We start from the raw sequence: 24,927 nt of genomic DNA on the forward strand, positions 1-24,927 counted from the left end.
ATGGCCTGCCCAGAGAGGGGGTGGATTCCCCATCCCTGAAGGTTTTTAAACTGAGATTGGACGTGGCACTGAGTGCCATGATCTGGTAAAGGGACTGGAGTTGGACCAAGGGTTGGACTTGATGATCTCGGAGGTCTTTTCCAACCCAATCGATTCTATACACAGGTATATGTCTATAATGAGCAAAACTTGAGAATAAATTCCTGATCACAATCCTGTGTTTGCTACTCTGAAAATACCTCTTCTATTAGAAGTGTTTGAGTTAAGGAACCAAGAAAGATGCAGTTTCCTGTCTGCTCTAACCCTTGTCCAAATCTCAGCTACTGCCAAAAGTCGTGGTTCTTCGCTCACATCCTCGTCCTGTCCCTTGTGTTGATGTTGAGTTTGCACAACTGCAGCATGAATTGGATCACACCTGAGAAGGACTGAAAGCTGTTGGTGGCCTTGGCTTTTTTCAGAATTTGTTCTCCATAATGAGGCCCAACTGGCTGTGTGGGCCCAGTTGGGAATGCTGGCAGGAGGGAGGGGATGGTGTCACACATGGCCAGTAAGGAATCGCTCTGTGGCTGAAAGTGGCTGACTTGGAAGCCACAATCTACACTGAATAATGAATAAATAATACTTGACATAACAGTTTGATCCATTGAGGCTACAGATTTTTCTACTCTAGAGCCAACTAGAGGAAAAGAAACTGTAACTGATGAGAGTAGGAAGAGTTTTCAGTTCTTGCAGGAACTGGAGCTTGTCACTCTTCCCTTCTCTTCAGAAACCACACTTGAACAACTGCATAGTGATGTTGTGTTGTTTTCACTGTTGTTTTTTCTTTTTCTTAATAAACAAGCAATATTCTTCCATGGAAAATGAAATTATTTCACAGAGGAAGTGGCATTGTATTCCATGTTGTTACTCTCATTAGGATGTTTATCCTCTTCTTGCAGTACTTGGGCAATCTGTTCCAGTGAGACATCGTTCTTTCCCTGGGAATTGTGCTTTCCTTGGGAATTATGCTTTCCTTGGGAATCATGCTTTCCTTGGGAATGTGCCTTCTTGCCACTGGCCCTGCAGCAGCTGACATAAGTGCAGGACTATAAAATATGAGTTTCTATTAATTAGTGTTTTTTATGGTGACACCTCTGAGGTTTTCCTTCATGTGTAGAAGAGAAAGTTAAACTGCAGCAAATATGCATTAAAATCATGTGGAGACAGAAAAGGGAGGGAGGCTGGGAGTTGGTGCTTGGAATCTTCTGTTTTCCTCTTTGATCCCAGCTCTGACTCATTTTTCTTATTTATTATCATTAAAGTTCTTACAGATCTTTGCACATAGAATTTTGTAGTCTTAACAGCAAAAGGTGAATGTTGCAGAGACTGGGCCAGGTAAGGGAATTGTACTTGATTAATTTTTTTGTTTTTATATGATGTGTTTTAGTGGAGAAGAGTTGAGGAGACAACTTAATGCTAAAGAAACCTAGTGTAGTTCAAGGAATTTGGAAGCCAGAATCTGCAAAACTCCCCTGTGTGATTGTTCTTAAGATGAGCCTGAGTGAGAAAATAAAAAAGCCAGACAGGTTTCATTTGATAATGTAGGTATTGAAGGAAAAGGTAAATGCTTTGGTCATAGGTCTCACTTCACTAAAATTGCTTCAGGTAAGGGATTTGTGGGAGTTTTCTTGTTTTTTAAAACCTTTGGCAAGAGGCTTTGTTATTTGTATTCAGTGTTCAAAAATAGAAATGTAGCCAGAGGAAATACCATCTGTGAAACTTTGATCCACACATCTGAAACTGCACAATGATTTGGCAGCGTTTTGAAACGGGTTTTGTACAGGACAGTGGTGGCAGCCTTGGTTAAAGGGGACAAACTTTGTCTTTGGCACACAAGGCAGAACATCCAGAGAGCCCATTGCAGTGGGACATGTAATTTTTCCATTTGTGTTGTGTGTCATGCAGTGCATTCTCAGGTTTGGGGGTCAGCACCTCCACACTCCAGATGTAGCACCCACCAAGTTGACATTTGGAAAAAACCACCAACCTTTGCCTCGTTTTCTGTAACTGCAGAAATCACAGTTTGTGCCTGTTGAGAAAACAGCAGGTTGGAGATTCTTGATTACAAAATGTTAGTTTGTGGAAATGGTTAAAATACAGTTTAATGCTGCTGGTGCTGCTGCTGAGCAGGAATGTGACTGTGCATGTCAGAAGTGGATTTGCTGAGAACTGAAGTGTGGTAAGTGTAGCAGGGATGGATAGTGTGTCTGAACATAATTTTCCTTCATGAAATACTGGAAATTGAAACTGGAATCCCATATTTCATTGCAAGGCTGCAGAAATAATGTTGGTGAAAAGAGTCTTCATTACATCTGTTATTCAGGTATTCCAGTTTGGGCAGTGGTGCTGTCCTCAACAGCGTGTATTCCCTAGGGAAAACAGACGGAAGAGATGCATTTTGGTTCAGTAAATGCCACCTTTTTTCACACTGACTTTATAGGTTTACACAAAGTGTACCTTAGATACATGGGAAAATAGTTGGGAATAGTTCAGGTTTAACAGGACTGGCAGGTAGATGAGTCAGGAGGTGACATTTCAGAGGTTTCTTTAAATTAGGGTATGACAGAAGTGGTGGTCTTGTGTCACAGCAGGCAGGAGGAGGTAAAGTCACCCCTCCTGTGTCAGGAAATCCTCCAGGTGTAAAAAATGAAGCTTGAAGGATGCCAAAATTTTCAGTGCTTAGAAAGGAAAACACTCCCAGTAACTGAGTGCAGGGACCGACAGCGTCAGACCTGTATCCCAGAGTGTTCTCAGGTGTTCTCTTACAATGATTTCTGGTTTTCTTGTGCAAGAAAAGTCAGTACTGTAACACCAGTAGCTGATCTGCTTAGGGCTATGCTTTCATTTTATGTTATTTTAGAAGCTTTATGAGAATGTTTCCTAAAAGTCAGCAAGATCCACAGGCATTGCTGCTCTTAGATTTTCAAGTTCTGCAATGTTTGAGGAGTGAAAAAAATAAGTTCATAAAACCAGGATGAATTTGCATGAACTTACTTGTCCAGTAGAATGACAAGCAAAAGGTGGAGTTGAGATTTACAAAACAATGTGCTCCAAATGCCTTTGGAAATTGTAGTTGTTCTAATGGAGCTGATTCTAAATGTCAAAACTGAGCAATCAAATGACATCACGTTCCTCAAAAGATGGGTTTAGTGGTTACCTGAGGGGTGCCTGTATCTAAGTAGTTAACTTAGAGGAAGCAGTGGCTGTAAACGAGCTGCATTCCATATCAGAGATTACATCAGCTACTTTAAGGATATTCTTTAGTGTGATGGTGGTTTCCTTATCAGTGTGAAACTGGGGAGTTTGCTTCTGGCCTTTAAATTGTGTATGTGAAAAAACCAGTCTGTTTACACAGTTCCAGATTCTGGTATTTCTTCTTGAGCAGCTGTACTTTGTCCTCTTGGAGCAGTTCATGCTGTCTTTTGCCTTCTGTCACTAAAGGGGCTGTCAGCTTCCTGATCACTGATTGGCTTACCTAATTATTTATATGAAAATATTTTCCTCTGTCAGCTGCAAGCTCATATGCCTTAGATTTGTCTGCTACTAAAGTAAAACTATGAATGTGCTTTCAACCTACAACACATACTTGGAAGTTTTTTGAAAACAGAACATTTTCTTGTCCTGCAAATGAAGCCACACAAGGTGAGGGGAGTCTGTAGCCACCAGTGTCACTGTGAGGATCCAGATCAATTCACAGACACCAGAGTTGTTGGGTCACTGTGGCACGTTCCTGGCTGATGTCACGCAGCTGCAGTGGGTTGTTCTCAAAGCCGTCGTGGGTGGGAACCCACAGCTTGGAGCTGCTGACAGAGTCACAGTCTCTCCCACATCAGTGTGTCCCCAGCGGGTGTTAGAGTGGATGCTGACATTTAGGTTGGAATAGACAGCCAAAAATCCAGGCTTTGCTGGTTTAAATTTAAAAAAAAAATAGCAAAGTTCAAAGTGTGTGGGGAACACATGCAGCTCTCTGGTGACAAAAGGCAGATGTTGATCAGCAAAATTTTGTAGCACAGCCCAGGTCTAGAACTGGCCTTCACTGCAGTCAAATGGAATGAGAGCCGAAGCTGATTCCCGTGCTACAGGATTAGGGGACTGATCGCATCAGCATCTCGTGATGAACTGGAATTCCCCACCACCCAGCTGGGTTAAGGGCCAGCAACAGTGGAGCTGCAGCTCCCTCTCTTTTTAATGTCTGTAGTGGGTTAAAATACCCTGTGCTTTGAACAGCATCCTTATGGATCACTGATCTGCCTTTGGAGACAAAATCTGTGTTACAGCTGAAGTTAAAAACTGCTAATTTCTGATGTTCAAGGAACGTTCTACTTTGGACAGGAAGAGTTTACATTTAATGCCAAACGATGCAGTTTTAAGTGTAGTGTATTCTCTAGTCTCATTTGATGTTGGATTTGCTGGCTTTCTGAACAGAATCCAAATTAAAATGAAAAAGGTCAGTGATCTAACTCTGAGATTTCATTTTGTATCTGTTATGTTGGCTTTTTTATCTTTCACGAAAAGCTTAGTTCCAAAGAATGCCCCCCCTTTGCCAAAATTCCACATGATCTTGCCTTCAAGGAAACACATCCATTTTTAGCAAATTAGGAAAGCCTTTCTTTAAAACAGATTTCTGGTAAACAGTGATTTTAACCTGTGAAATGTGAACACAAGTCAACCTATTTCAAATTATAACATCTATATTTCAGTCATCTGCTTATTCATAGTGAAATTAAGCATTTGTGCTTTGGGGCAGAATTAGTTATTAGTTTTTTGCACTTGAAGGTTTGAGAAGCAGAAAGGGTGTGCACATATATGTTAAAGGAAATAATCTGCATTGCACTGATTATTTCTTGCTTGTTAAAAAATATTAATATTTAAATAATATCTCACTAGAACATCCATTATTTTCTCTGAGAAGCAGAAGTCTTTGCCGAAATTTTATTTTACACAGTAATTTGTACTGTAACACCTCTTTGTTTTCTGGTTGTTCAAGTTACTTTTGTGTACAATTGCAGAAGAATATCACTAAAACAAGTCTTAATTTAAATAAAATACCTTAATTTTTTCCTTGACCTCACTTAGACTTTCTCTTTTGGAAAAGTACCAGCTATTGCTGTCCTGCAGGGCAACACCTGCATGTGGATGTATCACCAATCACTGGAATGCTTTTGCTTCTGTCCTGGTTTGGTAGAGCTGTGCCTTTCATTGAGGTGCCTTTAGGAAGAAGGTGGAAAAGAGGATGGAGTTGTTACATGCAGTGACTGCTGTACTTTCTGCTCCATTTCTGGTCCCATTTGAGGTCTGCTTTCTGGGAGAGGATTCCAGAGGAAGTGGACAAAAATAAAAATGTCCCTGAATCCTAAGGATTCTGTGTTCTGAACTTTGGGAAATTTAAATACTTACTGGAGGTTTGCAAGGGGGCTGGACAGGGGTTGCAGATAACCAGAAGCAGTTCTTCATTTACAGATTGAGAATTCACACTGTGTTTTATCATATGTTGCTTCTGTCTAATTCTCAAGGTACTCTTGTTTTAGTTTAGTTGTTTGTTTTTCCACTGGTGCTTGCCTGTTTTTGTGGCCCTGGCAGACCCTCCCTCCTGGCTCCCCTTTGGGGCATAGGGATGGTGTGTGTAAGACCATTCTCATGGCCATGATGAGTAAAAATGCTGCAAAGTTATTAACCAAACTTAGAAGTGGTTCAGCCCATTTTTGAATTATTGAAGGGACTACATTGCAGCATCAAAAATCAGCCCCAGTTTAATCTGTTTTCCACTGGATGTCTCCTGCTGAATAGAAATGCCAAGTTTTAGAAATCCCCGTAGATTGAGAGAAGTGTGGAAAAACTTAATCATTGCTGCTAACAAGCTTTGGTGTCTCTTTTCTATCACACTATGAGCTCATTTGTTGTTTAAAAACGTATAATTTCATTCCTTTGTACCTAATGTTATTTTTGCAGGGAGTTACTTCTTTAGAAATACTAAATCATAGATCAGAATATGGCAAGTTCTTGACTGGTTCATGACTTGTGGTCTGCACAAGGTGTAAAAAGTAATTTTTAAATGGTCTTTGGTAAGATAAAGTGAAACAAAAAGCAACTAAGAATTCTCATGTTTGATATTAAACCTTTCCAAACCAGTTGAAAGAAACTTTTTATTTGCCAGAAAATAGGGCTCACTACCTGGGAGCCCATTTCTGTGCTACAATGGGTTGTGTTGAAACTGCCTTTGCCAGCAGAGCTGTGTGAAGAAGGGAGAGAGCTGCAAGCTGAGGGATGTTTGTACACTGTGAGAGAAGTGGTGGAATTCATTTCTGTCTTCCACTGTCCCTACGGAAAACATTTACACCTTATACATAAACAAGTGTTGTAGTAGTTCTTTAAACAGATGCTTAAACATCCGGTCAGTGTGGAAACCAAGTATTTTTTGTAAATTACTCTTGCTTGTTTCTCGTCTCTGAAGTAATTTGCATTCCCTTTCTTAGATGGTAACACACAATTGTACTGTGGGAGCTCATGGCAAGTTGTGTGGATCACAGATAATTCCAGTGATTTCAAACACTTACTAGGAACTTTGCAGGATACAGAGCTTATGTTGAAAATTATGTTTGTTTGCAAACCTCTCTTTTCTATTACATTTTACAGCAGTGTTGGCACTTGGAGAGTTCATTAGGAATGTCACAGTTTCGGGTGTCACACTGTTGCACAGTTTTAGCACTGTTACTCTGCTTTAAATCTCCTGCAGAAGTACAGCCTGGAGAGAGAAAGGTTGGAGTTTGCTGCCATTTTCACAAAATCATTAATGAGAATTAAACTGTGGAAGTAAAGCAGAAGAAACCCCAGGACTCACTAGTGTACTATGGGGGATGGCGTGTGCAAAATGGAATAGTGTCTCCAAAGAGGGCTTTTTTAATCTCTGGAAAAGCTTCCCTTTCCAAAAAAAAAAAAACATATAAAAATAATATCAAGAGACACAAGACTTATCAACATTGACACTATTTAAAAAGTAGTCTGTATTGTGTGTTTCCTTCATGGAAAAAAAGATGCAGAAATTAGTATGTCAGCTTATTTTATGTATTTTGGGAGCTTTTGTCCTCTTATGCTGATGAGGAGAATTGGATGTTCAAAACAAATAAAGAAAATAACAATTAAACGTGATTTTTTTAAAAATAATTCTTAACACTGATTCACATTAGATGGGTTTTTGCAATGAATGCCTTCTCTTAAAAATGTTAAGTTGAAGCATCAATTCAGTAAACAGACAATTCTCTGTAGGAACTCCCTGCCAGAAGGTGCCTGGGATGTGAGCATTGCTCCTGTCAGGACTCAGAGCTGGGTGTGTTAGGAAATGGGAGCTGTAAGTGAGAACTGCCCTTTGGCATTTATAATCAACAGCTTTCCTTGACCTTTCAGGACAAAAAGAGCCCTTTGCAACTGCATTATTTATTACAGTGCAGATTTTGAAGGAGAGCAATGGTTGATGGGTGTTTTATGCCTATAGACTGGTGATTGGAACTGTCTAAGGAAAAGGTTTGATTCTTCAAAACTTGATAGGAGTTTTGGTTAAGCTTCTGTCTCTTGTCAAGCAAGGAACTCCGTGAAGTTTTAAGGTTGCTTTACTGAATGTTTGTTTTTTCCCTCCCTTCAGACTTGTCCCGGAACAGGCTGTCGGAGCTCCCAGCAGAAACGTGTCACTTTGTCTCCCTCGAGAGTCTTAATCTGTACCAGAACTGCATTCGATACATCCCAGAGGCTGTTTTGAACTTACAATCTTTAACATTTCTAAATATCAGGTAACAGTCATCTTACAAACTTTGCTTTAGCAAAATTCAGTCTGGGTTTGTAAGTTTTGGTGCATCCGTAAGTAATGCTGACTTGGTGTGTAATCATCGTGTTGTTACATTGTATGTCATTGAATCAAAGCAACCTCAACCAGTCTTAGCCACTTGGGTGGGTCAGGGAACACGAGGATTTAGCAGCAGCTTGGAGAAGTGGAATATGAAGAAGAAATCACACACACAGACTCACAGACTATTGTGAGTTGAAAGGGACCCACAAGGACCATCGAGTCCAACTCTTAAGTCAATGGCCCACACAGGGGATTGAACCCACGACCTTAGCATTATTGCAACCAAGTTTTAACCAACTGAGTTGATCTCAGGGTCATCCAATTCCAGCTAAAAGGAATAAATAAATCCAATAGTCTTCATGTGAAATATAGGCCTGCAGTCTGAAAAGAGATGACAGAGCTTTAACAGTCTTTGCAATTCAGTTCTCAGCAGCTGAATAGGGCCTAGGCAATTTCCCTTTACCTTCCTTGTACTGGAAAGGTCTTTGAAAGATCTTTCTCAAGCACTAACACTTCTCTGCCAGCATTAGTAGCTCATTGCTGCAACTTGGCCCATTCATGAAATTCAGCTGTGTACAGCATCATCCATTTGTAGAGTCTTTGAAGAGATGTGGAAAGTTTCTCCTCAGCAATTGGCAGAGATACTAATAAAAAAAAAAGTGTCAGACTATTTCCTTCTGGTGTTATAAGCACACTAAATTGGCAAAAAAATTTCTTTATTTTCTTTTTTTTTAATTGATATGAAAATGGTACAAATATGATATGAATCATGTATGGGTTTCCCAATGCTGTATCTCTAATAGGTGAAGTCCCATTTTTATCCTTACTTACTCAATTGGAAATATACTTTAAATATTCAGTATCTAATGATTTTCTCTGTGGCATTTTGTATGGGCTGACCTGCAGTGCTGCCTGTGAGAAAGTCTCTTGCACTCTGCTCAAACTGTGTTGTGACAGAGCATGGCCAGTTACCAGAAGCACCTGAAAGGGCACAAAAATGTCACATTCCCCTCACTGACTTCAAAATCTTCTGATCTGGCTTGGTGCTTGATATTCAGAGTTTGTTTACACATAACTAGATAAAGCAAGTAATAAAGAACAGCCTCATGGAGCTACTTCTACAGTAATTATATAAAAACTGATTTGATGATCCAAGTGGAGTGTGCTTTTTGTATGTGTCTTTCATTGCATTAAGATTTCTCATTTAGAACTGATTATTTTGTGTTCTCTCTGTCCAAAAGCCGAAACCAGCTTTCAACATTGCCAGTTCACCTCTGTAGTCTCCCACTAAAAGTTTTGATAGCCAGTAATAATAAGTTGGTTGTAATACCTGAAGAAATTGGGCAGCTCAGACAGCTGACAGAGCTTGTGAGTATACACTTGATTTTTAACTATTACTATTCAGTCTTTACTTTTTAATTGATTAGTTTATTAGGTTACAAGATGCTTCAGAAGAAATAACAATGTTTTAAACTGATCAAAATACTGCAGTAACTGGGGTGCTGTTTGGGCATGTGCAAGATCAACATCCTGTTTCTCTGCTGAGAACTTTGTGATTGTAAACCAACCACTTGTAGCAGCGGCAAGTTATTTAAATCTCCTCTTAGCCTAAGGAAGATTTGTGTCTGCCACAGTATCTCCAACTCGGTTTTAACTTTCTATAGAGGTTTTAGAAAAGAGTTTGAAATACTCTGAGATTTTAAAAAAAATTTATGTGAGGGTAAGATACACTGGAGAGCAAATGATCCAGGTCAATTAAAGTGTCTTCCCTACTTTAGAAAGGAGGCCCAGATGGAATTAGAACTCTTGGTACGTTTGTTTCTGGCAAAAAGCTTTTATGTAGCAAGTTGTGCTGTCTGAAATACTATGGAATAACTCAAATGAGGTAACTTGAAATAAACTTCTACATCTGAATGCTTAATTTTTTAAAGCTTTTATTTCACTGTGTATTTGAAATGAGAACAATGCTTCAGATGAGCAGTGAGATTTGATGAATATTATGATCTGAGGTGTTCAGTCCCTAAATAAAGAGCTGCATATTTTGGTTAGCAGAGGCTTAGCAGGCAGTGGTACCTCATTCTCTGCTTTTGCTTTGCAGGATGTGAGCTGTAATGAAATACAGACAATACCTCCACAGATTGGCAATTTGGAATCCTTGCGGGACCTGAATGTCAGAAGAAATAATTTGATGCGTTTACCTGAAGGTGAGATAAAGGCTCACAGTTTTAACAGCAGAAACTTCAAGCACTTCTTTATTTTCAATTCCTTCTTCTTCCCCTGAGAGCTCAAAGCATAGTTAATTGTTTTGTGAAACACATATTTTTGTGCTGTATTAATCCACTGAATTGAAATGTTTGTTTTCTATGTCCAGAGCTCGCTGAGTTGCCATTGATTCGATTAGATTTCTCCTGCAATAAAATAACAACAATACCAGTGTGTTATAGGAACCTCAGACATCTTCAGACCATCATGTTAGAGAACAACCCTCTCCAGTCTCCCCCTGCACAGGTAAACTGCAGCTAGGAAATCAGATTACTAGTTCAGCTAAAAACAGCAGAACAAAGTTAACAGCTGAAGGGTTATATTACAAACTTTATTTAAGAACAAGAGAACTTTAAATGAATTCTTCTGTCTAAAAGTGTTAGATGTATAGCACAGCTTGAAAAATCCCTTTTTCTTCTCTTACTGTACTGTATTAACAGTCTGACCTGTATGATATTGCAAAGAATTCCACTGTTAGCAGAACATTCCTGCTTTCAGCAGGAGAGAGGAAGATCTGTTAGGCAAGATGGATTTTGTGCCACTCAAATGTCAGAATTTTGACTGAAGCCTCAGTGCTGCTCTGTGCTGGTTCACTTTGCAGGCAGGAGGCTCAAATTGGCCTCTTAGGTAGAAACTACAATATGGTTAGTGACTAATTTGATCTTTATTGTGGATATACAGGCCCCTGTGTATTACAGGTTGTGCTCTGAGCTGCTGCTTCTGAGTCGAGTGGCACTTGCTGAGTCCTGTAGTTTCAGTCAGGGTTTGCCTCCCTTTTGAAAGCAGAGGCAGCTGTTACTGGCTTCATCCCCTATAAATCTGAGCTGGCTTTGGCAGTCTGCCACTGCCATTCAGATCTGGGCATGGATGGGATGCATCTGTTCTAGTGCCAAGGGTATAAATTCTGGTACTTGTAAATGCTTATGTCTTGTTTGCATGATGAAATTTCAGCATCCAGCTGACAGAGCTGCCTACAGACCAGATGTACTTCCATTTGTCTATTGTGGGCATCCCAGGATGCTCCACTGTAGCTGCTTCTCTAAAATGCAGTGAGATTAGAATAAAAGATACATTGGTTGATGTAAACATGCTCATTTATTACTCTCAACTGCTTGTTAAATGTCTGTAATATACTTTGAAAATATATTGTCAAGTTATACTTATTTAATTTTCCCATCTTTTTAAAGATATGTATAAAAGGAAAAATTCATATATTTAAATACCTGAACATAGAAGCATGCAAGATAGCTCCAGACTTGCCTGATTATGATAGGAGACCCATGGGATTTGGATCATGGTAAGTTTTGCACAAGCCAAGTTTCTAGTTTTGATGACATTCAGGAAAATTTTGTCAGTTGTCTGAGTGAATTACAAAAATAGATCCAAGGATTGTTCTTTGGTAATTGCATTGATGGAGGTGGTTTTGAAAAATATTATTCGTGTTATCTCATGGTGTGTTCTAACAAGTTACCAGTGCATAAAACGTGAGGGGCAGTTCAGAAGACGTGGGCAGTGTGATGTGAAAGGCAGTTAGAGTTGACACAGTAAGAAGAGAGTCTTGATACCTTCATAGTTCATGGGGTTGCTCTCATGTTGTTAACATGTATGTTCTGTTTATAAGATCTTAATATTTTCCACCTATTCCCTGGACTATATCCCTGCTGTGATTTTTAACCTTTTGTATAGAATTTTATAACTGCTGTGCCCAAACCACAGGTGTAAATGCTGATCTCCACCCCATGAGTAAACTGTTATTTCTGGCAAGCTCTCACTTGGCACTGCTGCTTGGCATTGTAACACAAACGTTGGAACAGTCAGTGCATCAGCTGCTAAATGAAGATGTCTAGCAAAAATCAGGAGTTAAAATTTGTTTCTGTTACATGGTACAGAAGAAAGGGAGTCAGTGAAGTATGAAACTGAATATATAAAAATTACCTCAGTCATCTTGGAAGGTGGTAATAAGGTGTGAAGGAGTAAGTTGTTAAAGGAAGTGCTGCTGCCTTAGCAGCAATAAAACACAAATGAGAGGGCTGCACAATAAATCATCATGAGTCAGATTTATGAAGAATGACTTGCATGAGGGAGTTGACAGAGGGATTCCTCATCAGCACTGCATGTCTTACATTATTTTTCTAGATGAGTTCAAGAAATGAACATGTTGAGTTTCCAGTACAAGTTGTGGCAGACAGTTGCTGCCTAGTATTGAGAATACTGACCTGTTACTGGAAAGAAAAGGCTCTAAATGATAAAATGTCATGATCTGTTTAGTTCTAACGTAGTACCTTTATTTTTGAGTGAAATTCCAACAAAATCAGTGGGCTTTGTGCTTACTGATTGATTGTTTTGTAGCTGTATGTTAATATGGAAGTTTTCATAAACTTCTTTTGTGAAATGAGGACGCCTTCTCTAGAATTGCTACCAGATTCAGCAGTGTGAAAGGGGCTTCTACTGGCTTTCATTTAGGTGTATTTCCATGCCCAAGTGGAGATAAGAGTTGGGGATAGAATTATTTGTTGTTACTGTGCTGTTTAGGGAATTTAGTGTTGCAGGTGATTCCTCCAGTCTTCATGTACCTATGGAAGAACTGTCTATGGATCAGCCATGCACATTACAAGGAAGTGGTAGAATGACCAGTGAAAGAGAGAATCCCAAATTACTGTGCTCTTCTGAAACTTGGGATGAAAAAGTAAAAGCCTTCAGCTATGATACAGTTAATATTTCCAGGCAGGTCACAGGAGCTTTGTGTTTGTTACCCTCACAGGTGACCAACAGGAATAAGGTGTCAGTCAGTCCACCCAAACTTTGTTGCTGGTTTATCTGATAAGCCTGGTGTAACACCCTGGAGGTTAAGAGTCTGAAACTGAGTGGTAGACTTGTAAAGTCTAAGGAAGTTTGTGTCATGCTGTCAGTTCACTCTTAATCAAACATTTTTAATAGCAAGGTTATTGATAATGCCAATAAAATAAGATACTGTGAAACATTATGGCAGAAAGTGTGGGTTGGAGGTTCTAGCACAGGTAATTATTTGCTTTAGCCTTGTTGAGTTACATCAAAATGTCTTACCAGAGCAAAACCTGGTATGTTGCAGTTCTTGTTTAAACATATGTCCTCAGAAGTTTTGCTCTGCTGCAGCCAGGCTCTCGTTTGCAATGCTGAAGTTCAGAGCAGCTCAGGTTGGTGCTGCAGTGAATGTCATGAGAGGAGAGGGAAGTGTTGAAGCAGTTTTGGCACTGAGGCAAACAGATATAATCTGGAGTTGGAAGGTTCAGAATATGAAGTACTCACGCCTGAACCAATGTGGTGGATCTTCTGGGACTTGGGCAACTGTTTTTTGTTACAGGAGGTAAAAATAAGTGTTTTAGTGTGGCTTTGGAGCTGTGCCTTCAAAATGTTGTCAAGTGTTGTCTTTCCTTTGATTTTTGACCTTACCAGACATTTGGCTTCTCATCCTTTGATTTCAAGACTTACATAGATTCCCACATAAGTGGTAGTTGCCCCCAAATGCTCTGATCAGTCCAAATGCCTAATTGTTGTTCCTTGTAGCTTGTTGGACAGGGAGGAGTAAGAATCTTAATTCTCAGCTGATTTCAGGATGGCTGCTCTGTGATTACAGACATGTAAAGTGTGCCCTGTTGAATAGCTAGTTTTAGTTGTGAGAGCTGGGAAGACAGAAAGCAGCTTTCATGTTAAAAAGAAGTCCTGGAAACAGTGATTATGTATTTTTGAGCATTCAGCTACCCTTGGGTTTAGGTGTATAGCTTTTCAAAATCTCTAATTGAACAGAAAATTTGTATCAAAATGCTTCCTCATTTTTGAGCTCTTCGATTTGCAACAATTGTTCATCCTACAACAGAGTGCTCAGTAGCTTCTGAAAATATTGATTCATTTAAAATGGAATTATACTGCATATATGTTTTAAATCCAGTATTTAAGTTCCATAAACTGTTAGCATAAATATGTTTCTATTGTCAGTTAATCAAGTTAATAGCTCTTTAACTGCAGTGGGTGATTTCATGGTTATTCTGTTTTCTTCACAGCCAAAAGAAGAGAACTGTTTTTTCCTTTTTTCTTTGTTTCTAGTGTTTTATTACACAGATGATCTTTCTGTTCAAATACAGGGCCATAAAATGGAACTCTTCTGGGTTAAAACTCAGTGCAGATACAACAGCTTGTCTTTTGGTGTACATCTGCATAGAAACACATGTATGGCCTAATGTTTCTCATCTGTAGCATTCCATCCCTCCTGGAACTTCCTTCTTACTTCATGTCTATCTGAAAATTAAAATAGCCCTGGGTAGAAGTCTGTCACTTTTCTACAAAGTCCCATGCACACATATGGTGCTGTAGTAGTAATAATAATAAAAATAATAATGGTAATTATTACTATAAATTATTAAATAAATAAATAAATTGAAACTAAGTATTTCCTGAAAGCAGCATTTCAGAGGGAGCAACAACTTGAGAGCAATAGCAGTGAGAAAATGACCTGCAATTTAGTTATGATGGGGTGGAGCAATTAGCTTCCTGAAATTCATTCTTCCTTGTGTGTTACGTAGTAATTACTGCTGCAGTTCTCCCTGGGGCATTGAGTGCCAGTGGGACAGTTGAGCCATTGTGAAATGCCATCTGCAGTGGATCAGACAAGTCCCATTGTCTCTTTCACTGTGGCTTTCTACAGCAGTTGCCAGACTTGACATCTGTGATAGCTGTACTGCTGAATTACGTAATTTTTAAGCCCAGAAATTTAGAGAAGAACTCTGTGGCTGTTTGGTTATGTCTTGTAACACTGGGCACATATCTAATGCCTTTGTCTAGACATGTCATTAACAAAGTTTGTGGATGAAAACTATACTGCTGTAGTTACTATATTATGAAGTATTTGAAATACTGTCCAGCTTATTGCACAGTGTCATAGGTAGGTGACAATGACACAGAAGACTGTTATGCAATACATGCTGTGTACTTCTGTGTAGAAATAATCTATTCTGTGATTTTACTAATATTGCATGGGTTTATGCTTACATACAAAAAAGCTTGTGGGGTAATATTTTTCAACCAAAACATACAAATAATGGAAAATGAAAATTGGACTTGTTAAATAGTGAAATATGAGACCACTTTGCATCTTTCTCTGCCATAATTTCTGTTTGGGAAACATTTGAAGTGTGGATATATCCTTTGGTTCAGATTAGCTCCTAAGAGGCCAGGCAGTGGCAGGTGACAGGTGGCTGACAAGCATGTTGAGTTGTAAGCACTTCCTGCTCTGTGTGGCACATGCAGTGTGAGGCTTTCAAACATGCTGAGCTTGTGAACATGCTGCAACTGTGCTTGGTGGCTTATTCTGCTTTTGTTCTGTAATAGCTGAAGAGCTTTTGCTGGTGTTTATATTACAGTAACTAAAACTGTGTGTTTGACAGCCACGAGGAACTCTATTCCAGTCGTCCATATGGAGCACTTGATTCTGGCTTCAATAGTGTGGACAGCGGAGACAAAAGATGGTCAGGGAATGAAGTAAGTGTTGCAGCTTTATTTTTGTTGAGTGCAGTATTGTATAGGAAAGAGAACAAAAAATATACATCAGGAAGCATATTCTATAGGTAACATGTCTGTGTTAGTGGGCAGGTTGCTTTGGGCCATGATTATTTGTTCCTTTATTGGAGAAAAGCAAGCATAATTTTAGATGGGACAGACCCAAAGCTTGAAGCAGTAACAGAAGTTGTGGTGTGATGGCAGAAGTGTGTAAAACAATGCATGAGAGATTAATTTGCTGGACAATAAAATATGAGAAAAATGGCATTCCCGATTTTAAAAAAGCATAGAACTGTATCATACTTACAATGCTGAGTCAATAAAACAAATCTGAACACGAAGGTTAAGCATCAAAAATCAGATGGAAATTTTGTCTTTTTTCTTTGCAGCATGTTTGAAATGTTAAAATCTGTTTGCCGTTTAGAAGCAGGAAAATGGGAACTCTTAGCAAAGAGACTGTCAGTTATTCTTCCAGAATAACTGGGATAACTAGAAAAGGCAGTAACCAAGGCAAAAAGTGTCTCAGTGAGCTTTGTTCCATATGTCTTCTTGCACTCCTATCTTGGTTTTTGACTTTCCATCTTGGGATGTTTTCCAGCACTTGCAGATACTGCAAACAAAACTGTAGGCAAGCTGGTTTTTAAAGAAAGCTTAACTACGTTTTCTTAAAACAATACACTATAGCTGTATTTTGCTTTAAATTAGTGTTTTGTAGGTGCAAAAAGGACAATCAGAGTAAAAACACAAGTCCAGAGGTAGTAGCTTACAAAGATGTTGTTCTGAAGGGAAGTGTTTCCTGAGCTCACTGTTTGTTTTCCAAGCCAACAGACGAGTTCTCAGATCTCCCTCTGCGCGTGGCAGAGATCACCAAAGAGCAGAGGCTGCGAAGAGAAAGTCAGTACCAGGAGAGCCGAGGGAGCGCAGTCGTGACTAATGGTGGAGGTAAATACTGACCCTTGGCTGACAATACTTATTGTCATCATTATTAAAGTTCCAGGATGTTTGCTATAAATGGTTGTCTAAAGAGTGGAAAAAAGAGAAAGATCAAGGTAGAATTATACAAAAGCAATGTTGTGGAAACAGTGTAAAAGCTGTTTTAATGTTGTTAAGGGCAAAATCAAACAGCAGCAGAATCAGGATTTTCTGGAGAACACTTTGTCAGCCTTTACACTTGTGCTCTGTTAAAGTCTCCAACTGCTTTGAACAGTATTTTGGAATATTGAATTTTGGTACATTGAGTTTTGCTGTTTGAGCTACTGGACAAAATTCCCAGCATCAGCAAATTGTCACTGCTCTGTTCCGACTGCTCTCGGAACAGAATGAACAATTTTTTGGTGGAATTCTGTATTTCCAAGTAGCACAGGTTTCTCATTCAGCAGTCTTGTGTTTTAATCCAAACTTTCAAGCCATCTTGGTGGGACTGGTGTTTTGATTAATATTTCTTCTTTCTCAGCTGCTCTCTGTTTTTCATTTTCCCTAATGGCTGCAGTTAATTTTATTAATCTGAGTGTCACTCTTTCCAGCTGTGTCTAATCTCTTGTGCCCAACTCCCACTTTTACTTTTCCCTCCTCCTTCCCATCTTCATCTTGTGCCATCTTCTTTTCTTGTTCTTACACTTCTGTGCCACAATATTTTGTTTAATTTGCCACTTCCTAGAAATATCTGAAACTTTTTAGTTGACTCACAGTCTGTTATACATTAATGGGGAAGAAAAATTCCTTCAAACAGTTAAATTCTGGCAGATAAAAGAATTGAAGACATGGTGTCATGGGAAGCTCTGAGCAGCCTTAATAACAGGTAGTGGTGCCAGCTCTGCCTCCAAGAGTGACTTTATTTTGTTCTTTGGGTTTGCACACCAGGGATTTCAAAATGCCTTGTAGTCTTTTAAGTTGGAGCACGGTCAGTTGGTGAGTAGGAGTATCTGGTAGGGGCACAAGCCAGAGAGTGGCTGTCAGAGATCCAAATGCTTTACAGTTTTGTGTTCCTAACACAGATACTGATGCTTTTCACTCCCTGCTGCCCTATTATTGGTGTTGGTGGTTGTGTTATTGTTGTTATTTAGTGAGCAAGGCTGGAAAGAAGGGGAGTTTTGGCTTGTTAGGGTTTTCTTAAGATTTGTAATTGAGATGGAGATTTAATGAAGCCCAAGTATATAGGAATGCTGTTTTGGATGGTTGTAGTAGCAGAGGAGGTGGCTTTGGCAGCAACAGTTGCTGGATTGTGTGGTAAGGCAAAGAGAAGTCTGTTTTAGACAAGCAGGAAAGAGGCGGGGGAGTAGAACAAGAATGTCTGCAAGAGAGTCTGGGGCAAGTTTGGGGGAGAGTTTTAAGAAAAAAGAAAGCTGCAGTGCTCTGAAAGGGAGTTTATGCTTTCCCCTGCACAGTATTTTTCACTAGGGTCATTTGCTCAATGTCATGACTCTCAGAATCCCTGGGCAGAATGTGCAAAAGCAGTGACAAGTGAAAAAATTGCCCTAGATAGTATCTCCCACACAAAGGAAAATCAATGCTAGCCAAGCTGTGCTGTTTCTTGCTTCAGCGATTCCTAATTTCTTTTTTAATTCCTCTTTTTCAAATAAAATTACAGGTGCCTTTATATAATTTTAGAGGGATTTTATTGTTTTCCGTAGTGTTCTTCATTAGTTCTACATACACTTCTTATCTGGATGTAAATGAAATAAATATAACTTAAACATGCTGCTCTCTATTTTGTTGTTGTAGTAGTAGATCTAGTAGAAGAATCTGTTATATCCATTCTAATTTTTCTGACAGAGATTAATTAGAATCAAGAGAAATTATGCAAAAATGTACACATATCATTGTACAGTCTTGTCTTGCTGACAAGATTTTGATATATAGTATTTGGTATTTAAAATATATCTCAGTGTTTACTTTATTTTTTCAGTTGCTGCACAAGTATCTGCAGGCAGCAGTATAAAGCTACATGTTAGATAGATGTTCCTCACTGCTTTTTAAAAAACATAAATTTTATCATTATTTCAAAATTTGTTTATCAAATGTTAAATCCAGGCTTTTAGGCTGAGCTTTCCCAGGTGGAAGAAAAACCGTAAGGCCTTAGTTCCTTACATTGCTGCTTTGTTGAGCCTTTTCCTCTCCTGTGGGTTATCTAATTATCGGTGTTTTCTTTGTGTATGTGTGTCAAGTGGAACATGATCTCGATCAGATCGACTACATTGACAGCTGTGCCACAGAGGAGGAGGAGGAGGAGGTGAGGCAGCCCAAGTGCCTGGACTCCGACAGCCTCAGCTCTCAGTTCATGGCATACATTGACCAGCGGCGAATCTCTAACGAGGTGGGGCTTTTACTTGAACTAATTGAATTCATACACCCCAGGAAAGCCCTTGTGAAAACTGTTCCCTGTTAAATCATTTGGATGGAACACTTTTGAACAGTGTCCTCAAAAATCAAACCTATAGAAATAGATTTTCAGGCACAAAATGTTTCCTTCTGTGTTCTGTCAGTCTTAATTAATAGCTGTGTACAGAGTTACATAGTTCAGTGGCTCATTGGACAGACTACATTAATAACTTGTCTGAAAAAATCCTTATGGCTGATCTGCTTAAACAGTAACTATTGTGCTGTGATTCAGATGTGTCCTTTCAAAGTTTTGTATGTTTTGAAGCAGAAAGATATTTGCTTTTTGATGAAAGAAGAAAAAAAAAAGCTGGATCTTTATCTTTCCCTAATTTGTGCACTTTGTGTTTAAAATAAATCACACAGATGTGAGAGGTGCATTCATTTTGCAAATGTCATAAATTCAGCATCAAATCACATGCCACTGGAAGCACAGACTCAATCAAAACTCAGAGAAAGCAACTATTGGCAGTGCAACCCAAAGACTCTTTGCTGTAGATACAGAAAATGGATTGGCCAACATCAAAAACGCTGTTCCTTGGAGTCTGTCTGTTCATAAAAATTAAACTGCTTTTACTGAAGCAGTAGTTTCTTTAAACAGACAGTGCAAAAGACTACTTAGGAAGGCTAATTATGCAATATGGCATCATGCATACAGGCAGGAGTGAAAATTGGCAAGTTCATCTTGCAAAGTTTTCTCTTTTCCCACATTCATGGGTGTCAGTAAAAGTCATTAAGTAACACCAAAGGCAGTATATCTCTGTTCCCAATGGGATAAATGATTTCATAGCTCAAATTAAACCCAAAGTGTTCTTATTCATCCAATGTTCTGCTTTCTTAGTCCCTCTGGGACATATCTTCACAGCATCATAAAAGTTCATCAGCTACAGTATCCTGAATTTCTGAGGATCCAGTCTGCACTGCTGTGCCCTTATAAACTCTGAAGACTGTATATATATTTCAGTTATTATTTTCTACCTATGTGAACATCTCTGCAGGATTCTTAATAGTGAAGGTTTAAAAACTCTTAAAGTTATCAGCAAGCATATTTAATTAAATTAGAGAAAAAAATAAGAGTGAGCTTGCCTAATTGGAAATTAACATCCTGGAGTTGTGTTTTCTGTTTCTTTGTCAGATGTTTTAAATATCAGTAGTTAAAAATGTATCTCTACAAGAGATTGATATAAATGTACAGTCTCCTGAATAAGTTGCTGACAGTCTTTTGTGGTTTTTGCGTAGAGCTCCCCAGTAAAACCTGTATCCATCAGAGAATTTCAGAGAACAGAGGATACAAGACAGCATTTACATCAAAACAGGTAAGAATTGCTGTGGTAACAGTAATTTTAGCCAGAATTTCATTGACAATGCAGAGCACATACTTACTGAACATGTTTAGAAAACAGCATTGTTTTCTGTTGCTGGAAATGCGCATGACACTTTATTGATAAGTTATTACTCCAGATTAGAAATTGAATTCTAATGATGACAGTGAGCAAAAAGGTGTGGCTGTTCTGGGCCAGCACTCAGCTTTAAATCATCAGTTGGTTAAAGAAATCTGCCTCTTTAAAGTGTATACTTTTAAACTGATTTCATACCTGTTTCTTGTGATGTGTTTTGTGCTTTGATTAAATACTTGGCTTCAGCTGTGTTACCTAAAGGACAGAAGGGATAAACATACTGCAAGTTTGGAGGAAACAGAGTTACAATGGAGTATCTGATATGCCGTGAGGTCACATTCCTGGTGCACTGTTGGTAATTGTAGTCTGCGGGGAGGTGTCAGTTTAATTTAAAATGTCGTTTTCTGTGCCGTAATCATGAGCTTGGATCAGGAGAAGGGACAGAATGGGAGTGGGAGCTGAAAACAGGTCACTTAGTTTAGTGATGTGGACTCTCTGACTCTGCCCATAGTGTTTATTGATGACTTAACTTACTGGAGGGAATGCTTGTCTGTAAAATAAGGGTCAGAGTTGGACAGAATATAAAGGAGGGATGCTTAGGTTTAAGAAAAGACTTTTGGATGTCTGGTCAAAAGACCAGAAGATAAGCAAATGCATAGCTTCTTGCTAATGAAACTATAATGAAAATTCATAGAACCTTTAATATGCCTTTGAAGCATTTCAGTGTTCTGTGGAGTGGAAGTGAATGTGCAAAGACCACAGAAAACCAGCCTAGTTATACTTGTTTGGGGGGGAAAACAACTTCTGGTCTTACATATGTCATTACTTGTGCTGTCAGCAGAAGTTAATTTTAATGAATTTTAAAATGGTATTGAAAGAGAAAATGAAACCAAGATTGGTGCATAAATTTTTCCAGAGTTTTGGCAACATTTTAGCACACATTTTGAAATGTGCAATAAATGTGTGGATACAGTAGCTGCACTGATAGAAGGCAGGGGAACTCCTTCAGCACATGTCACCTCAGCCTTCCATATTGTGTAGTGTCCACAAGCACATACCTTTATAAGGTATGTAAAGTAAAACAGCAGTCTAGCATGTTCTTCCCAAATAAAGTGGGTGCTCTTGGGTTGAAAGACTTGAGTTTTTGCTTTTTGTTTATTTATTTTTCTATTTGAAGATTTGTGGTCAACATGGAAATAATTAGACTTCACAAACACATGATACATCTGAAGGAAATGTGGGAAAGCTGATTAGCCAGGAGAGAGGTGCTCTTTACACAGACAGATGTTAATGATAAAGAAAATTGTAGTTCACTGGGGTACTCCTGTGTTTTCAAAATGTAACTAAAGGTTAGCAGCAGGTCTTCATGTGGAAGTAATTAATCAACACTCTAAATGAATTTTAACTTGTTCATATTCATGTTCATTTTAACTTCTTTCATGTTCAGCAGAGTAAAATTCCTAATAATAAAAAACAGGTCCTGTCGTTATTGCCTTCAAAATTGTGTAAAAAGGGCCATATGACAATGAGTAATTTTTTATATTTTAAGCTTGTATTAGTCAAATATTTCATTTGTGGCAACCACAAGCTGTAAAAAGCTTCCACAATAATTCTGCGCAAATGCCTTGGCAAGGAGCCTCTTTGGGTTTTTTCTTCAGCATGCTGGAACCATTAAAACTCTTAGAGTTGGATGTAATGCAGACTTCATCTCAAGAGTACTTCTACTATATTAGTTGATTCAATTCAATAAATACAGTTTGTGCCTCTGGACAGACTGTGGTGCATTCCTGGTGCAACAAAGCTGTGTGTACTCTGCTCTGAATGCTCTTCTTGGCACTCAGTTGAACCCAGTCCTGTCTGTTCAGAACAGCACAGTGATGGATTTGTCATGTGCCTCAGTGCTAATTTAAGTAACAGAGGAGATTTGTAACATCCGGGTCTTCCACATCTCTTAAACTTCTCCCTGCAGAAAAGGTCCCAAGTCTACACACAGGCAGCTGGACTGACATTTTTTGGAAATGCATTGTCAAGTGCGTGTCTGTTCCATAGTTGTCGCAGGAGCGAAGGTCGCAGGGCTGTCAAGAGCAAACTCCTCCATTTCCATCGACTTTCTTTCTGGGCAGCAACATGGCAGGGAACATGCTGTAGACTGTGGGTCTTGGGAGTTGATTCAGTCCTAACAACTGTCTTCTGGCAAAGAATTGACTACAAAATTTCTCTCTTACTGTTGATATGATGGATAAGAGATGGATGGGTTCTTGTTTACCTCGTGACTTTGATGGTCTGTATCACCTGACTGGTGCAGTGAGCAGATTTGATATGAAAATATCGAAGAGTACTGATGTTTAAAAATAATTCTGTTCTTTCCAGGGCAGAATAAGGCCTGCAATAACCAAAATATAGTCTTCAAAGAGAGAATCCCTCTTTGTGTATTTTGAAAACATTGTTAACAATAAAAGTAACATTTATGTAATTATGAACTGCAGTAGTTGTGATCTGACTTGGTATCACAATGTGATTTTTTTAGTCTTACTAAATTTCACCTTTGTGATTATCTGAAGCTAATTGTCTGGGCAATTGTCTTAGAAAACAGTTGTAAACTAGAGAAGAATTCATGTGACAGTAGTTGATATGCATCAGTGGCCAATCCCCCTTCCACTTGGTGTCTGCCTGCAGGGATACAGATGAATTACGAAGACCCGAAACTCTAAATTTGATGCAGGACAAAGAACATCACCAATTACTAAGGAGTTATGTGGACAGGACAGAGAGGTAGGGGAAAAAAACCGTACAGTTTCTACTGATTAATTTTGTTATTTCCCCCTCCCCCCAAATAACCGTAATAGGTAGTTATTCCTTTACATGAGGATCATCTAGAAAGTTCCTGATTTGTAGAGAATGGGTATAAAGCACTGAGAATCTCAGTGTAGTAGGTCATACATACAATCCCAGTGGTACATCTTGCACTGTAGAAAACTTCTATCACAATTAAGGAGAAGAGATAGAAATGACTGCACAAAATCTGTCATGCATAGTAAGTTAAATCATGATCACAGCAGTTAAAGAGCTTTTCTTACTAAGCAGTTACTCTTCTAATTTGTTAAGATACTTGTGTGTCACTGACAATTCGTATATGCAAAATTTTCATATTTAAGATTAAAAGATCAACTTACTGTCTGTTTTTGCTTTTGTCAGACCCCTGCCTGATTCACCTTATTTTCTCTCGCTGTCAAGTCACCACGGTCAGGTAACATGTTGAACTCCACTGTTTTGTTCTTTCGGATGAGTTTGATGCCAAACTGAACTGATGTTATCCATGAGACATGGACTGTTACTCCATAACCCACCTGTAGCTGTGACTTTACAGCCAGATGCCCTGTTGTGTTCCAGGTGCCTCATGCAGACCCTGAGCTGCACCGCAGGCACATCGAGCGCACCCGCCGGGAGGCCCAGCTGGCAGCGCTTCAGTACGAGGAGGAGAGGATGAGAACAAAGCAGATCCAGAGAGAAGCTGTCCTTGACTTTGTTAAGGTACCTCCTTTTAGTACCTACTTGGTACTTTATCTTCTCTGAATCCCTAATTGCCAGTGTCATTAATACCTGAAGGTTACACCCCTGGGCATGCATGGCGTGGTATAAAGAAAAAGAGACAAAGAGCATTTAAGTTGATTTAGTTGTGGTGCTGTAGCTTAACAGAAGCAAAGCTGGAGCTGGGGAGGAAATGAAAGATTTACTCAGTATGACAGTTGCAAAGAATTCTGGTTTTGCATTATCTGCCTCATTCTCTCAATTGTCATTTGCATAAATGTGACAGAATTGGTATAAGAAAGAAGGGCTCCTTACCTGAGAAGGCACAGAGGCAGTGTGATTGTGATGACAAATTTGGCAGGGAGGACAGAATCATACACAAAAAAAGACAGTGTCACCTGATCTATTTTGCTGTTTTATAATAAAATAAGTTATCTGCAGTTAAGCACAGGTGCAGACTTATGGTCCATCAGCACTCTGTGGACGCTGGTTCTTCTCTCTGCCACTGCAGTCAGTGTGGAGTGTGGAGTCTGCTGCTTAACAAGCCAACTTACTGATATGATAGTTGGCTTCTTAAATTTATTTTACTCTTTACTGCTCTGGTGACCTACCCAAATCTCACCATCTGCAGAGAGGCAAAAATGGGGTTTTGCCTTTATTTAATGTATGAAGTTAGTTTAGATAAAGGGGTTTCGCTGCATGAAACTGTGGTCTTCATTAGCACCAACCAGCCTCAGGGCCCTGGCACTATTTTTTAGTAAAGCTGCTTTTATTAAAGATTCAGCTCAGTCTTTCAGTTAAAGATTTTGCTGTATAGGATGCATTTTGTTCATTGATGAGCCTCTTGGGGTTTTTGGTTTGGATTTAGGTTTTTTTTTCCCTCTGTTGCCTTTGTTATTCATGAGCACTTAGCAAAGTCCTCCCTTGGGTTATATTTTGGATTTCTTATTCATATTTCAT

General features: G+C 39.0%; 1 protein-coding gene across 7 annotated transcripts in view; it reads left to right on the forward strand.

The window, feature by feature from the left end:
- LRCH3 (leucine rich repeats and calponin homology domain containing 3) overlaps positions 1–24,927 on the forward strand; it is a 63,308-nt gene that overhangs the window by 17,753 nt on the left and 20,628 nt on the right. For all 7 annotated transcript variants that reach the window (XM_071566080.1, XM_071566084.1, XM_071566078.1 and 4 more), the window contains exons 2-13: positions 7,676–7,820; positions 9,118–9,244; positions 9,975–10,080; positions 10,248–10,384; positions 11,326–11,435; positions 15,556–15,649; positions 16,489–16,609; positions 18,832–18,980; positions 20,282–20,358; positions 23,116–23,211; positions 23,635–23,686; positions 23,830–23,970. In XM_071566080.1, the coding sequence (XP_071422181.1) occupies positions 7,676–7,820; positions 9,118–9,244; positions 9,975–10,080; positions 10,248–10,384; positions 11,326–11,435; positions 15,556–15,649; positions 16,489–16,609; positions 18,832–18,980; positions 20,282–20,358; positions 23,116–23,211; positions 23,635–23,686; positions 23,830–23,970 (1,355 nt within the window). The remainder of the gene's footprint in view (positions 1–7,675; positions 7,821–9,117; positions 9,245–9,974; positions 10,081–10,247; positions 10,385–11,325; positions 11,436–15,555; positions 15,650–16,488; positions 16,610–18,831; positions 18,981–20,281; positions 20,359–23,115; positions 23,212–23,634; positions 23,687–23,829; positions 23,971–24,927) is intronic.

Source organism: Pithys albifrons, chromosome 11, assembly GCF_047495875.1.
Source record: "Pithys albifrons albifrons isolate INPA30051 chromosome 11, PitAlb_v1, whole genome shotgun sequence".
In the NCBI taxonomy this organism is placed as follows: Eukaryota; Metazoa; Chordata; class Aves; order Passeriformes; family Thamnophilidae; genus Pithys; species Pithys albifrons.